The following is a 15,781-nucleotide window of genomic DNA, read 5'->3' on the forward strand; positions in this document are numbered from 1 at the left end:
ATGCAAATTTTTATCTGCTGTTTTTACCACAATGAATTTGTTTAATTTTCTAAGTTTATTCTCATGCCCGAGAGGAACTAACAGTATAATAATCAGTCAAGACTTGTTTGCTTTCCCCTGTTTCCTGAACAGTTACTTGCACTAGCAACCAAGCAAAAGTCTCAGTAATAAAGAGTTAAAGTAATTATCCAAATGTATTCCCCCATGTCAAATGCCACACAATTTCCATAATCATTTAATTGTATGAAAATTAAAAGGAAAAGTGAATTAATAATAGAGAATGTATCTTAATGCCACAGCTGCACTACAAACTCTATGGTGCTTGAGAGGACTACAGCAGAGCAATGAAGATGGGAGAAGGTGAACATAGGGAGGCTATATAGTCTATCCTCTTAATTTGAAGTCACTTAATTCGAATCATCTGTCAATTAAATTCAAGGCCTGTTCTACTATTTTACTTAAATTGCTTAATCTGAATTACTGGCTAATTCAAATTTTGTTCCAGTGCAAAACGACTTTGAATTAACAGTGGGCCGCATTGTTCAACAGAGTCGGGTATATTCTTCCATTTTGATAGAGAATTAGTCCCCAGAATCCTCCAACAATTATGCTAGTGCCATTTACAGTCGCGGTCGGACCTTTGTTTTTCCAGGTTTCTGGATCGCATGCTACATAAACAATCCTTGCATTTCCGCTGTATAAGACCAGAAAATATACCTTCATGATTTAACAGAAATTAAATGGAAACAGAAATATGGCAGAGAAAGGAGGAGAAAAGTTCTGACAGAAAGAGAGGCTGAAAGAAGTGGGGAGAAAACAATAATGGAAGGAATTGGAGAAAGGAAGAAAGATGGAGACGGGGGTAAAGCAAAATGAAAAAATATAAACAAAGATGAGAAACCAACATGAATGGCGAAAATGGAGCAGTGAGTAAAAGAATTAAGACCAGGAATAGAAAGGGAAAGATTTGAACATGATAAATCATAGAAAAATAATTAGTCAATAAAATGTCTTGATTGCAGAGTTTGCCACCAATTAATATTACATACAGTAGTTGGACATATCTAGGGAGATGAAATTCTTACTGTTAACCCATTCCAATATTGGCTGCAATGAGGTACATGGCAGTGGGCCAGAAATGGGGAGGCAATTCTCTCTCTGCTTTTTACACCATCCCTGTGGTGAAGTCCTTTCCCATGGTTGCGCAGCTGAGGTTAGAAGCTCAGCATGTGAGAGATCACCAGTGCAAACCCACATCGCGACATTAAATGGCCACCTCACTGCCTTAAAGATCTTATTTTAAACACAATCGTGCTGCTCAGATAGAAACAATGCTACGTTGATTTTGGGGGGGAAATGATGTAGTTTGTAACATCTTTAAAAAAAAAAGGTTCATTTTTAAATGTACAGTTCCTGGTGATAAGGTGGAAAAGGAAGAACGACGTTGATAATCCACAATGCTGATGTATTTAGCAATTTCCCTGATGATTGGTGGGTGAGGCTATGAGTTGATTGCATCAATAAAACTGTTCCTTCAGACTCCTGTTCCACAGTAATGCTCTACAGCGGACCAGCACTTGGGTTTATTTTGGGTTTATTTTGGGTTTAGCTTTAGAGGCTAAAGTTCAAGTATTCATGAAAGTGAAGCTTTAGATTAGATCCCCAGGCAGTGTAGAAATAAGAGCCACACATGAATATAGAATGATATTTTCCCTCTACGTGTGTAGCATATTTTTTTATTGGAGCTTGATGTAAACCAAATTGGAGAACTTCATTTTCTTTCCAATGGACCTAAAATTGTTGTCTTATTATATGTCACATATCTGCTCTGGTGTTATAACAACTTCTTCATGGCATCAGAAAGTATGCCAAGGATCATGGTTTCAGGACACCTCTAAGAAATTAAAAAATCTTGAATTGACTTCAATTTATATGTTTGGTGTAACAAAATATATAGTGGAGAACAGCAATAGCCATTCCCACCTGACTTCTGGATTCTGACTCACCAAGTATCATTAAGGGAGCCATACCTTTATCTTATTTGTGCTGTACAAGGGGAGTACAAATAAGATGAAACCAGTTCATTCCGCAGTATTGATATCTTTCGTCCTGATGGGTTTAATTATTTTAATTTTGTACTCAACAATTTAAAAAAACTACTCTTTATTTATTTATTGGAAGGCAATGCATAACTATTAGATTACTTTCCATTTGTGTGTACAGTTTTGCACTCACATATTGCCCAATGGATTAGTCATTCTCTGACCTCCCATTGGCAGACTGGTCAATAAAGGTCCCACATGACAGACTGGTCAAAAAAGTACAAGCCCATGGGATCCGAGGGAAAGTGGCTAGTTGGATCCAAAATTGGCTCAGTGGCAGGAAGCAAAGGGTAATGGTTGACGGGTGTTTTTACGACAGGAAGGCTGTTTTCAGTGGGGTTCCGCAAGGCTCAGTACTAGGTCCCCTGCTTTTTGTGGTATATATTAATGACTTGGACTTGAATGTGGGGGGGCTTGATCAAGAAGTTTGCAGATGATACAAAAATTGGCCGGTTGATAGTGAGAAGGAAAGCTGTAAACTGCGGGAAGATATCAATGGACTGGTCAGGTGGTCAGAAAAGTGGCAAATGGAATTCAATCCAGAGAAATGTGAGGTAATGCATTTGGGGAGGGCAAATTAGGCAAGAGAGTACACAATAAATGGCAGGAGAGGTGTAGAGGAAGAGAGGGACCTTGGAGTGCATGTCCACAGATCCCTGAAGGTAGCAGGACAGGTAGATAAGGTGGTTAAAAAGGCTTGCGGGATACTTTCCTTTATTAGCCGAGGCACAGAATATAAGAGCAGGACGGTTATGCTAGAACTGCATAAAACATTGGTTAGGCCACAGCTTGAGTACTGCGAACAGTTCTGGTCACCACATTACAGGAAATATGTGATTGCGCTAGAGAGGGTACAGAAGAGATTTATGAGGATGTTTTCAGGGCTGGAGAATTTTAGCTATGAGGAAAGATTGGACAGGCTGGGGTTGTTTTCTTTGGAACAAAGGAGACTGAGGGGAGATTTAATTGATGTGTATAAAATTATGACGGGACTAGATAGAGTGGGCAGGGAGGACCTATTTCCCTTAGCAGAGGGGTCAGTGACCAGGGGTTAAAGACTTAAAGTAATTGGTAGAAGGATTAGAGGGGAGCTGAGGAGAATTTTTCTCATCCAGAGAGTGGTGGGGGTCTGGAACTCACTGCCAGAACTAGGGAAACTCTCAATTCATTTAAAAAGTACTTAGATGAGCACTTGAAGAGTTGTAACCTACAGGTTTACGGACCAAGTGCTGGAAAGTGGGATTAAGCTGGATAGCTCTTTTTCGGTCAGCATGGACACGATGGGCCAAATGGCCTCCTTCTGTGCTGTAACTTTCTATGATTCTATGTCCTTTCATTGTTCATTTGATTGTGCCACTTTAACACTGTGGATTAATAAACAGAAACCCTGTGTAAATATCAATTGACAATCTCCCTAAATTGCCAGAGACTGTCTTGTTATTTTAAATACACATGTATTGTTTTCAGTTTACATGTTTGTTAGACTTACAGGGAGTATCACCTATTTCGCAGGGTTAGTAGGGAGAAGGTGGTTGTGATTGTTAGGAGGCTGCAAGTAAATGTAAAGAGTAGAATCCTGAAGCAGATGATTAAATACCGGGAAACTAGCTGCCCGGTTATGAAGGAACAGAAGCATGGTTTGAACAGGGAAGCAGAAGGCAGACTTGAAAATATGCCTGGTTAACGTTGATTGAGGCAGCAACCTTTACTCTAGCGGCTGGTTTTCCTGTCTCGTATTGATTATGCGTCTGTGACATGCGACCCTTGATAGTTCCTAAAAGTTGGAAAAGTCATATCGGCTAGGTCCCTGGATATTTGGGTCATAGCACTGTTCAGTAATGAGTTGCCATGGTCCTGTTACTTTATTCACGTTTGTTTTGAGAATTGTTTGTGTGTGTGTGTGTGAATTGTTTATATGCTCGACGTGAGGAATATCAGTGCTGCGAAATTGAAGATTTTCCAGTTTCTGGTATCCAGTGTCGGCATTAAGCACTGGCAGGCTAAGTATAGTAAAGCCAGCTGCAGAGTAAACTTTCTCTGCTCTACCACAATATTATGCCTCACCCCCATGAGAGAGGAGTACCCCTACTGCACCAGAGTAACATTATTTATTTCCCACAGCAGCCATCCTGTGCAATTGCCAATTTAGTGTCAATTTGTGCCATATTCTAGACAGTGTTCTTTGTTATAAGCCCACACCCATTAGAAACTATGTGGAGACAGCCCAAACTCATTGCACATAGGGATGTTGCAGCCAACAGATAAGTGAGATTTTTCATCTATTGGTATATAGCCAAGACCCACATATGAAAGGCCAATACATTAACCCTAGTTTCATTCAGAACAATCTTACTGTTTGAAATTGTTATAATGGGAGCAATTCTGCTTTCTTCCCTATCCATGTTATTGCTGTGTCATTCTTGCCCTGCCCTCATTGCCACAGACCTTCTCCTGGACCAATTGGTTGCACAGGGGCAGGAGATCTATTACCAGGCTTCTGTCAATGGCACACTTGATATCATTGTTAACAGCTGCGCACATCTGCATGAGTTAACTCAACCTCCAATTTTTCCCTCCATTGGGGAAATGCATAATTTGTGGTTTAGCGCCAATTGTTGATAATCTGGCTGAGATTGGGAACTTAGGGATGGGAGGGATGAAGAACAGGCTATGATTTTTTACCTATTGCTAAATCACAACAAAATCATGTGCAATTGTGCCAAGGTGCTATGCTGAACAAGTAGTTCCACTCTGTCCTGTGCTGCAGTGAACACTGGGGAGGTTATAGTTCAAACAGAATTTGATAAATCCACTTTCTGTCAAAATATTGGATTTTAGATTTGAACTTTTGACCTTTTGGGGCTGGAGTCCTTTTAGCCCAATTATTAAATCTGTGGCTTTGTGGTTACAAAGTCCATTCTCTAAATAAGTCAGAAGATAAAATGTCCCTGAAGACTGTAAAAACTAGCCTGGGATGTGAGTGACATAGACTCTCTGGCACTGATCTTATTGAGCCCTTCACCGCTTTAGTGTTACAGGGTTACCTTTCCGACTGCCTTGCTGGCTAGCAGCACATAGCAGAAATTCAGGCGGCAAACGATTTTCCAGCCATTTAAATTAACCCCCGCAGGAAAATCACCCTTTGAGATTCCATTATCAACAACAGCCACTCTTGAGTCTCTAAGCAAGACTGCCAATTAGTGCCAAAACATGGGCATTTCTGATGTGGATTCACGCCCGATGGAAGCCAAATTCAGACTGTTCAAACTCATTTTTGTTTATTTTGTAAATCCCACCAGGGAGAATTTGAACTGCAGGGTGTAATAGGGGAGAATGTCTCGAATCTGCACCCAGGCACACTGGGTCACCTAAGCCTAGAGAATACCAGAAAATTGTCCCGGTTCCTTTGTGGGCGTGCACTCTGACCTACCCAATGTTCCAATATTCGCTGCATCCAGGTGATCCAATGCGTTTTGGTGCAGGTCCAGGAATACTTCCCCCCCCCCATGTGTCTGCTGCATTGTGATTTTCCTGAGTTTTACAGAGCTGTTTATTTTTGGCATTGAGCTTTCCTACAAAATTCTTTCCACTGGCCAGAATTTGGTGGCTTTAAGCAGTGGGCTGTTCCCGCCAACAAAATCCCTGCCTATGCCAGAGGATAACAAATTTATGTGACAGATTTTATGAAGCAAGCTCCTTTGATCTGTTCAATCTAACTGCAAAATTCCATGCTCACACTAAGGTGAGGTGGTGGTTTTACAGAGCAGGCTGAATTTGGCACTGAGTTACTCTAATATTCCTTATTCAAGTCTAATGCCTTTTTAGAGAAGGGTGTTCCTGAGTCTGCCGTCCTACAAAACTCTCTGCTCGAGTCATTGATAACTGAAACTCTCCTTTGGTCAAATAGCCAAGTATTAACCCTAATAAATTGATGTGTAACTGATGACTGACTTTATCGAAATATTTTTCCATATCTGCAGCATACGTCTACTTACTTGTGCATTATTTAGCATCCTACAGATTTAGTGTCACTACATTCAATTGTCAAACATCATTGACATTGTTGAATGGTAAGTATTGGATGATTCAAATAGCCCTCGTTCAGATTTCAATATAGTTTTCTAAACAAGCAGCTGACTCAAAGTTACCACAGCTTTTGAAAAATATAGTGTGTAAGTGAATTATACCGATTTTTATGTATAATACATGAACAGAAGTTCTTATTGCTTGGGAAGTTTGGAGAGGTAGGCCTTAAATAACTAAAAAATTGCTCACCAGTGCTTTACATTGTATTTTCTATTCCAATCACAAGATATTTTTGCATCAAGTGTGATTAAAAGCACTGCACTTCACTGAAAAGCTCTGATACATGGTGATCCCTGATAATTTTCTCCAAAGGAGGAATCTTAAAACTCCGCCATAAGATGTGTTAGATACATGCCTGTAGTGTTGCTCCTATGGGCAATCTTGTAATAAGAAGGGTTGGTTTGCTAGTGTATGTTAAATTTATTTTTCTCCTCCAATTTTCCTCCTCTCCTGTCCTGAGTTTACTGTTCCATGGAAGATGGTTGTCTTCTTGTAAATTGCTCAAGTGTGAGCTGGAATAGTATCAACAGGCTAATGTAGCCATGCAGGTCATCATAACTGAGCCCAATGTTCTCGCCTGGCATCCACTCACATAGGGGTAGATCTTTACTTTGTGCGATTGTGTAAAACGGGTGATAGCAAATCGGCAGCTTGCTTTAACATCTATTTTTTATTGCCTTTGACTTCAATGGAAACAAAAATCGGGGAGATGTAACACGGGCTGCCGATTCGCTTTCACCCGCTTTGCACTATCGCACAAAGTCAAGACGACCCCATAGTCCCTAATTTAGGCTAATTCAGCACAGATCACAAATTGAACAATTAGCATGACTTTAGATATTATTGAGGTAAGTGTGGTTGTTGTGTTTGAAATGTTAATGAGCCAGAACTGATTTACTAACTGGGGCAGATGATATAGAATGTATAACAATTCTATGTGGATGTATTTATTTTAATTTTGGTATCTACCTACAAAAAAAGCATGTATTTTTCCTCAAAACTCTAAGACTAAATGAGCTAGTTGAGCTCACTGGGATGCAACTTTTTCATGCAATTATTCCTCAGGGACTGGTTGATGTATTGCATTAGTACATTATCCTTGCACCCCTGGGATATGAGTTCCAATCCAATCCAGCCTGATGTGATTAAAGTCTGCACTCTCTAATGGGAGAGGGAAAATTGGAGGGTGTGTCATCTAAGGTCTCTCTTGTCCTCCTGCATTCCTGGACAGAAATTATGTTACTGGACTTGTAATATAGAGGTCTGGACTAATTGAACGTGAGTTCAAATCCCATCATGGCAGTTTGAGAATTTGAATTCAGTTTTTAAAAACAATCTGGAAATAAAAAGCTGGTGTCAGTAAAAGTGACTGTGAAGCTGTCAGATCGTTGTAAAAACCCAACTGGTTCACTAATGTCCTTTAAGGGAAGGAATCCTGCCGACCTTATCGGTTCTGGTCTATATGTGACTCCAATCCCACACGAACGTGGTTGACACTTAACTACCCTCTGAAGTGGCCTAGCAAGCTACTCAGTTATATCAGATTCAGGGCAACTCAGGGTGGGCAAGAAATGCCGGCCTTGCCAGCGACGCCCACATCCTGAGAATGAATTTTTAAAAAGGCAGGCTGAATGAGATGAAATAGCATGATAGTTCACCAACCATGCAGATGAGACACAAAACCAAATATGACCACGTCCCAAAGCTCTGTGCTAAGCTGTAAGTTTGTGTCTACATTTCCCTACATGGTAAGTTCCTGATCATGGCTGTATTATAGGGGGTGTACGCAGAGTGGAGAGTAGGTGCTCTCCCAATGGGAGAAATTGTTCCTCGTGGGTGGTAAGGCACTTTCAGTGGTAAATATGTATGAACAGTGCTTTTTTATCATTGGTTTGGAAGCATGCTATTGTCCATATTTATGCATAGTTCGTTCACAGCTAGTAATAACACAAGCAATCCAAGAGCATCAGATGAAACCATTCCAGTTTTTAATCAAGTGGAAATTTACCAATTGAACAGAAAAAAAAATCAGAAAAAGCTGGAAGTATACAGCAGGTCAGTCAATATTGTGAGGAGAAAAGGCAAGTTAATGGTTTGGGTGTAGGTTATTCTTTAGAAGCGAACTTAATGTGGTTAGTTAATCACTTTTGGTGATAAATATGTATATGAGGAGTTTTGATGAAGGGTTTTAACCCAAAACGTTGCCTTGTCTGTTCTCCTTTCAGATGTTGATAGACCTGTAGTCTATTTCAAGAATTTTCTGAATTTATTTAAGATTTCCAGCATTTGGACTGTCTCTGTTTTTATTTGACTTCTTTTTAAGAAGTAGGCATTAGTACTCCAAGATAGTATGCCAACCTGAACTTACCAAGGAGGCATGCTTCAGAGAAAGAACTAAAAGTTTTTATAAAGAAGTTTACAAAAAAGAAATTATGGGGGGGGAAAGGGCCCAAACAGGGCTTGGAGTTGGTGGAATAGCCGTGCCGACTGCCTGAAGCCAGCATTGGGAGGCCCAAACCATTTTCAGGTTCAGGCCTCATCAGTGCACCACAACCGGGAGGCCAGAGGCTCACCTGGAATTAAGCCTCGGGCCTCATTGTAATAACATGGGCGAGGTGCCAACACTTGTCATGCCTCCAGAGGAGGCAGCTCGCCCGTTGAAAGGGTTTCAATTGCAGGTCACCCACCTCACTGGCAGCAACCCGAAAGTAATTCCTGGGAAGGGGCGGAGGGAGGGAGGGGGTGAAAGGACAACGGGAGGGAGGCCGATTTCAGGCCGGCAGCGGCCCTCATGAATGTGATGGGGCTGGGAGGAACACTCCTGCTCCTCCTGGCTCCGTAGGCATGTTTTTTAAAAAAAAGAAAATTAGGATTTTGGCAGCGGCTGCTACTTAGACTGCGGTGACTGCTGAAGAGTCCTGAGCGGAGCAGGCCAGAAGCCTGCTCCACTCATTGCTGTCCAATTTAGTGCAGGGGTCCTGAAGCAGGCGTTAGGCTCCTCATTTACATATGTAAGGGGGCCTAATGCTGGTTTCAGGCAGGCACCACAAGGGTCTGGGCATTCGCCTATGCCAATATGATGGCGTACCCTGGCGCAGATTGGGCACTACATGTCCCTCCACGAAATTGGCCCTCGTTGCTCCCATTTTATGCCCGTGAAATGGACGCATCAGGGTTCCAATTTCTACCACAATTGTTTTTAATTTTTAATTTGTTTCCAACTTTTTGCTGCTGTAGAAGTGGAGTCTTCCCATTGCAATTTCAATATTGTTGATTTTTTTTTTGACTTCCAAATTGGGACCAATTGTACATGCACTGTGTCAAGCCCAACCACATGACCCCTAACCTCAGTGACCTTACATTAATCAAACAATAAAGATTTGAAACTTTAATTTGGTCCCCAGCTTTGCTTCTGTGGAAGTCTTCTTTTCTATATTTTTTATATTAATTGCTGATTCCTTTTTGCACTTTCAAATGTACAGAATCAGGCCAGCCCTTAGTGACATGATTCCATGCACTGAAAAATGTCTGCTTCTTTTATTCATGTTTTGATGGCTACTTTTTTTTAAACACTGGAATATAGAATCTTCACAGCCTCAACAGCCCCTGTACTCTCTCATTGGACTTCTCAAATTCTCTCAAACCTTCTTCCCCCACTGCAGAATGTGATTTGATTTTTGCTAGAAACCACATGCAGGGGAAATGTTCACACGCACACACACACACACACACACATTTACCATGTTGTGACAATCAGAGAAATTTTTACCCTATGGTGTGTAGAGGACAATAATGAAAGTTTTATTGGAATAATCCAGGGAAAACAGATATGAGGGAAGAAAATTGGAGGGTCAGGGTACGGAGAGAATTGTTTCGTAAAAGGCAGGGTGATCATATAATTCAGGGGCTAGAAAGGTATTCAGGCAGGAGATGAATTTGGTCTCTGCACTTCTGTGGTACTGAATAGCAAAACTGTTGTTAAAAACAAGCATAAAGGTAATCAAAATCATGGCAGACAATGGGCTGGGGAAGGTCCTCAGGATAGGTGAACTTGACTTTGATGATGTAATCCCTTAAGTGATGCGCCTCGATCAATAAACAACTGCAAAACCGTAAATCGTGGCCTTACCTTTCTCGGGACCGTTTTTAATGATGAATTTAGTATAGATTGGTGAAATATTTGTTGTGCAATCAACTGTAATAGGGTGGCGAGAAAAAAAACATCACCACAGGCTTATAATGTTTTCTAACAGTTCATTAATCATGCATTTCTCAAATCTCTCCCTCGCTCTGACTGTTCCATTTCTGCATGGCATGGACATTTTTATGCGAGGCAGCTGCTTTCCCTTTGAGCAATGCTTCCTCAAGGGGGCTCAGTTCCATCCGTTCATCCTTCAATGTCTGTCAGTAATGTAGCCTGAGGCATTTGTGCTTCTTGTATCCCTGGCTGTATTCAGAAGGGGAGCTTGCATTTCAAACAAAGCAGGAGTGCAAGGTCCTCTTTGGTCTCTGAGCAAGAGGCACACTGTGCTAGGACCCCCAGAATACCAAGTTAGCGATTGATACTCCCCCCTAGACAACAGAGTAAACCACAGTGATGACTGATACCCTGGGATGCAACATAAGTGTCTGAATAGTTCAATTTGTATGATTGCAATAACTGGCATTTGTTTTAGACATTTCTGCTGGGAAAGGAAAAAAAAAAGTGGTAAATGGCCCTCTGACACATGACTATTTTCTACTTCCTCTGCAGTGCTTGGACAGCAAAGGCGCCTTTGAGAACATAATGTTAATGCTTGACGGGATGCCGGCAGCAAGAGTCAAACCAGAGCCTCTGGAATCTGACCGAGGGGTAAGCCGAGGTTTCCAGACAATTCCCTTTTCCCTTTTCTGGATAGCAGTAATTATTTCCAGACCTTTCCGAGACCAGACTCCTCACAGCCTGAACCGCAAAGTTCACATCCATCTCTACCCCACCCCCACTCCTGATGATGTGTCGTCTGACATCTAGGGAACGTAAAGTGAGGCCAAAATGATATCATCAGACACTAAAAATGAGAAAAATGTATTAGTGGCGTATATTTTAAATTATGTGGAGTACAGATTTTTTTTAAGGTGTTCATATTCTAAACATCTCCACCAGACTTGACTGATGATTAAAAAGTTATATTATACTTAAAAGTCTTGCATCTAGCTCACTTGAAAGTGTCACACTCAGAAAACTTATTTCACACTTGCACCTGATTGACTCAATTGTCACATGTATAAAACAATTGTAAACAATTTTACAACACCAAGTTATAGTCCAGCAATTTTATTTTAAATTCACAAGCTTTCGGAGGCTTCCCCCTTCGTCAGGTGAACGATGTGAAATGAAATCCTCGAAATGAAATCGCATTTATAATTCACAGAACAATGCTTGGTGAGTACAGACAGTTTTTTCAACTGCCCGTTGCCAAGGCAATCAGTGTGCAGACAGACAGGTGTTACCTGCCAGGTCTCACAGAATATACAAATCACCAAAAAAAAACAAACAAAAAAAAACAAAGATAGAGAGGTAGAAACATAGAAAAGACAGCAACTGACCCGTTATATTAAAAACAGATAACATTTGTTCGCTGGTGGGGTAACGTGTAGCGTGACATGAACCCAAGATCCCGGTTGAGGCCGTCCTCATGGGTGCGGAACTTGGCTATCAATTTCTGCTCGACGATTTTGCGTTGTCGTGTGTCTCGAAGGCCGCCTTGGAGAACGCTTACCCGAAGGTCGGTGGATGAATGTCCATGACTGCTGAAGTGTTCCCCGACTGGGAGGGAACCCTCCTGTTTGGCGATTGTTGCGCGGTGTCCGTTCATCCGTTGTCGCAGCGTCTGCATGGTCTCGCCAATGTACCATGCTCTGGGGCATCCTTTCCTGCAACGTATGAGGTAGACAACGTTGGCCGAGTCACAGGAGTATGAACCATGCACCTGGTGGGTGGTGTCCTCTCGTGTGATGGTGGTATCTGTGTCGATGATCTGGCATGTCTTGCAGAGGTTACCGTGGCAGGGTTGTGTGGTGTCGTGGACGCTGTTCTCTTGAAAGCTGGGTAATTTGCTGCGAACGATGGTCTGTTTGAGGTTGGGTGGCTGTTTAAAGGCGAGTAGTGGAGGTGTGGGGATGGCCATAGCGAGGTGTTTGTCCTCATTGATGACATGTTGAAGGCTGCGGAGAACATGGCGTAGTTTCTCCGCTCCGGGGAAGTACTGGACGACAAAGGGTACTCTGTTGGTTGCGTCCCGTGTTAGTCTCCTGAGGAGGTCTATGCGATTTTTTGCTGTGGCCCGTCGGAACTGTCGATCGATGAGTCGAGCGTCATATCCCGTTCTTACTAGGGCGTCTTTCAGCGTCTGTAGGTGTCCATCGCGTTCCTCCTCGTCTGAGCAGACCCTGTGTATTCGCAGGGCCTGTCCATAGGGGATGGCCTCTTTGACGTGGTTAGGGTGGAAGCTGGAAAAGTGGAGCATCGTGAGGTTGTCCGTGGGCTTGCGGTAGAGTGAGGTGCTGAGGTGCCCGTCTTTGATGGAGATTCGTGTGTCCAAGAAAGAAACTGATTCTGAGGAGTAGTCCATGGTGAGCTTGATGGTGGGATGGAACTTGTTGATGTTATCGTGTAGTCTCTTTAGTGATTCCTTGCCGTGGGTCCATAGAAAGAAAATGTCGTCGATGTATCTGGTGTATAGTGTTGGTTGGAGGTCTTGTGCAGTGAAGAAGTCCTGCTCGAACTTGTGCATGAAAATGTTGGCGTATTGGGGTGCGAATTTGGTCCCCATGGCTGTTCCGTGTGTTTGGGTAAAGAACTGGTTATCGAAGGTGAAGACATTGTGATCCAGGATGAAACGGATGAGTTGTAGGATGGCGTCTGGAGATTGGCTGTTGTTGGTGTTGAGTATTGATGCTGTCGCAGCGATGCCGTCATCGTGGGGGATACTGGTGTATAGTGCCGAGACGTCCATCGTGGTGAGAAGTGTTCCTGGTTCAACTGGTCTGTGGGTACTGAATACACAGGGTCTGCTCAGACGAGGAGGAACGCGATGGACACCTACAGACGCTGAAAGACGCCCTAGTAAGAACGGGATATGACGCTCGACTCATCGATCGACAGTTCCGACGGGCCACAGCAAAAAATCGCATAGACCTCCTCAGGAGACTAACACGGGACGCAACCAACAGAGTACCCTTTGTCGTCCAGTACTTCCCCGGAGCGGAGAAACTACGCCATGTTCTCCGCAGCCTTCAACATGTCATCAATGAGGACAAACACCTCGCTATGGCCATCCCCACACCTCCACTACTCGCCTTTAAACAGCCACCCAACCTCAAACAGACCATCGTTCGCAGCAAATTACCCAGCTTTCAAGAGAACAGCGTCCACGACACCACACAACCCTGCCACGGTAACCTCTGCAAGACATGCCAGATCATCGACACAGATACCACCATCACACGAGAGGACACCACCCACCAGGTGCATGGTTCATACTCCTGTGACTCGGCCAACGTTGTCTACCTCATACGTTGCAGGAAAGGATGCCCCAGAGCATGGTACATTGGCGAGACCATGCAGACGCTGCGACAACGGATGAACGGACACCGCGCAACAATCGCCAAACAGGAGGGTTCCCTCCCAGTCGGGGAACACTTCAGCAGTCATGGACATTCATCCACCGACCTTCGGGTAAGCGTTCTCCAAGGCGGCCTTCGAGACACACGACAACGCAAAATCGTCGAGCAGAAATTGATAGCCAAGTTCCGCACCCATGAGGACGGCCTCAACCGGGATCTTGGGTTCATGTCACGCTACACGTTACCCCACCAGCGAACAAATGTTATCTGTTTTTAATATAACGGGTCAGTTGCTGTCTTTTCTATGTTTCTACCTCTCTATCTCTGTTTTTTCTTTGTTTGTTTTTTTTTGGTGATTTGTATATTCTGTGAGACCTGGCAGGTAACACCTGTCTGTCTGCACACTGATTGCCTTGGCAACGGGCAGTTGAAAAAACTGTCTGTACTCACCAAGCATTGTTCTGTGAATTATAAATGCGATTTCATTTCGAGGATTTCATTTCACATCGTTCACCTGACGAAGGGGGAAGCCTCCGAAAGCTTGTGAATTTAAAATAAAATTGCTGGACTATAACTTGGTGTTGTAAAATTGTTTACAATTGTCAACCCCAGTCCATCACCGGCATCTCCACATCATGTATAAAACAGAAACAGATCACTACTGAACAAATAGGGAACCTACAATGAACGTACACCATTTTTTTAAAAAGAGAGAACGTAAACCAGTAATTTCCTGCAGGTTTCCTCTAACATGGAGCTAGCAGTTTATAAGCAGCTGCCAACCTGCAAACTTCCCTCAGCTACAGCAGTTAGCTTTTTACTTATTCAGGATGTGTTTACTAATAACATTTAAAGGGACAGGCCATTCTAAATGCAGCCCCATTTCAGCAGCAGATTAATATATTGTGTGTTACATAGTATAACACTGCAGCTGTTATAAAATAGCATCTCCCTGACATAGTACGAACAATGCCTCAGAAGATCCACCAGTAATATTTACTCAGCCAACAGTATTATATTAGCATGTAAAAGAATGTATATTAACATTTGCAGACGTTTGTCACAAAAACAAAAAAATTAAAATATTCTTAGTGTGAGGAGTATTAAATGTGCTCCTCCTGTTGGCATGGCATAACGTTGGTAGTTTGTAGTGTAACAGTGAAGGACACTGCCCAAGGTTCTATAGCAGAATGTGACAACATAGAGGAGAGAGACTGGAAATGGAGATGTTTAGAACAATAGTTTGCCTTTATATAGCGCCTTTAACGTAGTAAAACATCCCAAGGTGCTTCATAGGAGCGATTATCAAACAAAACTTGACACTGAGCCACATAAGGAGATATTAGAACAGGTGACCTAAAGCCGAGTCAAAGAGGTAGGTTTTAAGGAGGGTCTTAAAGGAGGAGAGAGAGGCAGAGAGGTTTAGGGAGGAAATTCCAGAGCTTAGGGCTAGGCAGCTGAAGGCATGGCCGCAAATGATGGAGTGATGAAAATCAGCGATGCACAGGAGGCTAGAATTGGAGGAGCGCAGAGATCTCAGATGGTTGTAGGGCAGGAGGAGGTTGCAGGGATAAGGAGTGGTGAGGCCATGTAGGGATTTGAAAGCAAGGATGAGAATTTTAAAATCGAGGCGTTGCCGGATCGGGATCCAATGTAGGTCAGCGAGCACAGGGGTGATGGGTGAACAGAACTATCCTTTACAATTATAGGATGAATAAATGAAAACAAAAACTTTACAATGCTTATTTTACTAGTATAGCAAAGACAATGTTCTTGCTCAGTTCCTGAATTGCTAAAATCAATGGAAATTGCAGACAAAAGAATTCCATATGAAAGTGTTAAAGGGCTATGACACTAATTTCACACAGCATGATTTTATCCCACTCATATTCAATATTTCACTATCATTTTGAGTGGGGAGGGGCAGAAAAATGTGCAATATGTTCCTTGGCCCAACCACGCATGTAGGTGCACCATTCTAATCTCAT

The 15,781-nt window shown here is 42.6% G+C and overlaps 1 protein-coding gene across 5 annotated transcripts in view; it reads left to right on the forward strand.

Moving 5' to 3' along the window:
- The window catches only part of klf12b (Kruppel like factor 12b), a 210,999-nt gene that overhangs the window by 81,295 nt on the left and 113,923 nt on the right, over positions 1-15,781 (forward strand). For 4 of the 5 annotated variants that reach the window (XM_067986542.1, XM_067986539.1, XM_067986540.1 and 1 more), the window contains one exon: positions 10,942-11,040. The exons of the other annotated variant lie outside the window; for it this stretch is intronic. In XM_067986542.1, coding sequence (XP_067842643.1) covers positions 10,942-11,040 — 99 coding nt within the window. The remainder of the gene's footprint in view (positions 1-10,941; positions 11,041-15,781) is intronic. 5 annotated transcript variants of the gene reach the window in all.

Source organism: Heptranchias perlo, chromosome 6, assembly GCF_035084215.1.
Source record: "Heptranchias perlo isolate sHepPer1 chromosome 6, sHepPer1.hap1, whole genome shotgun sequence".
In the NCBI taxonomy this organism is placed as follows: Eukaryota; Metazoa; Chordata; class Chondrichthyes; order Hexanchiformes; family Hexanchidae; genus Heptranchias; species Heptranchias perlo.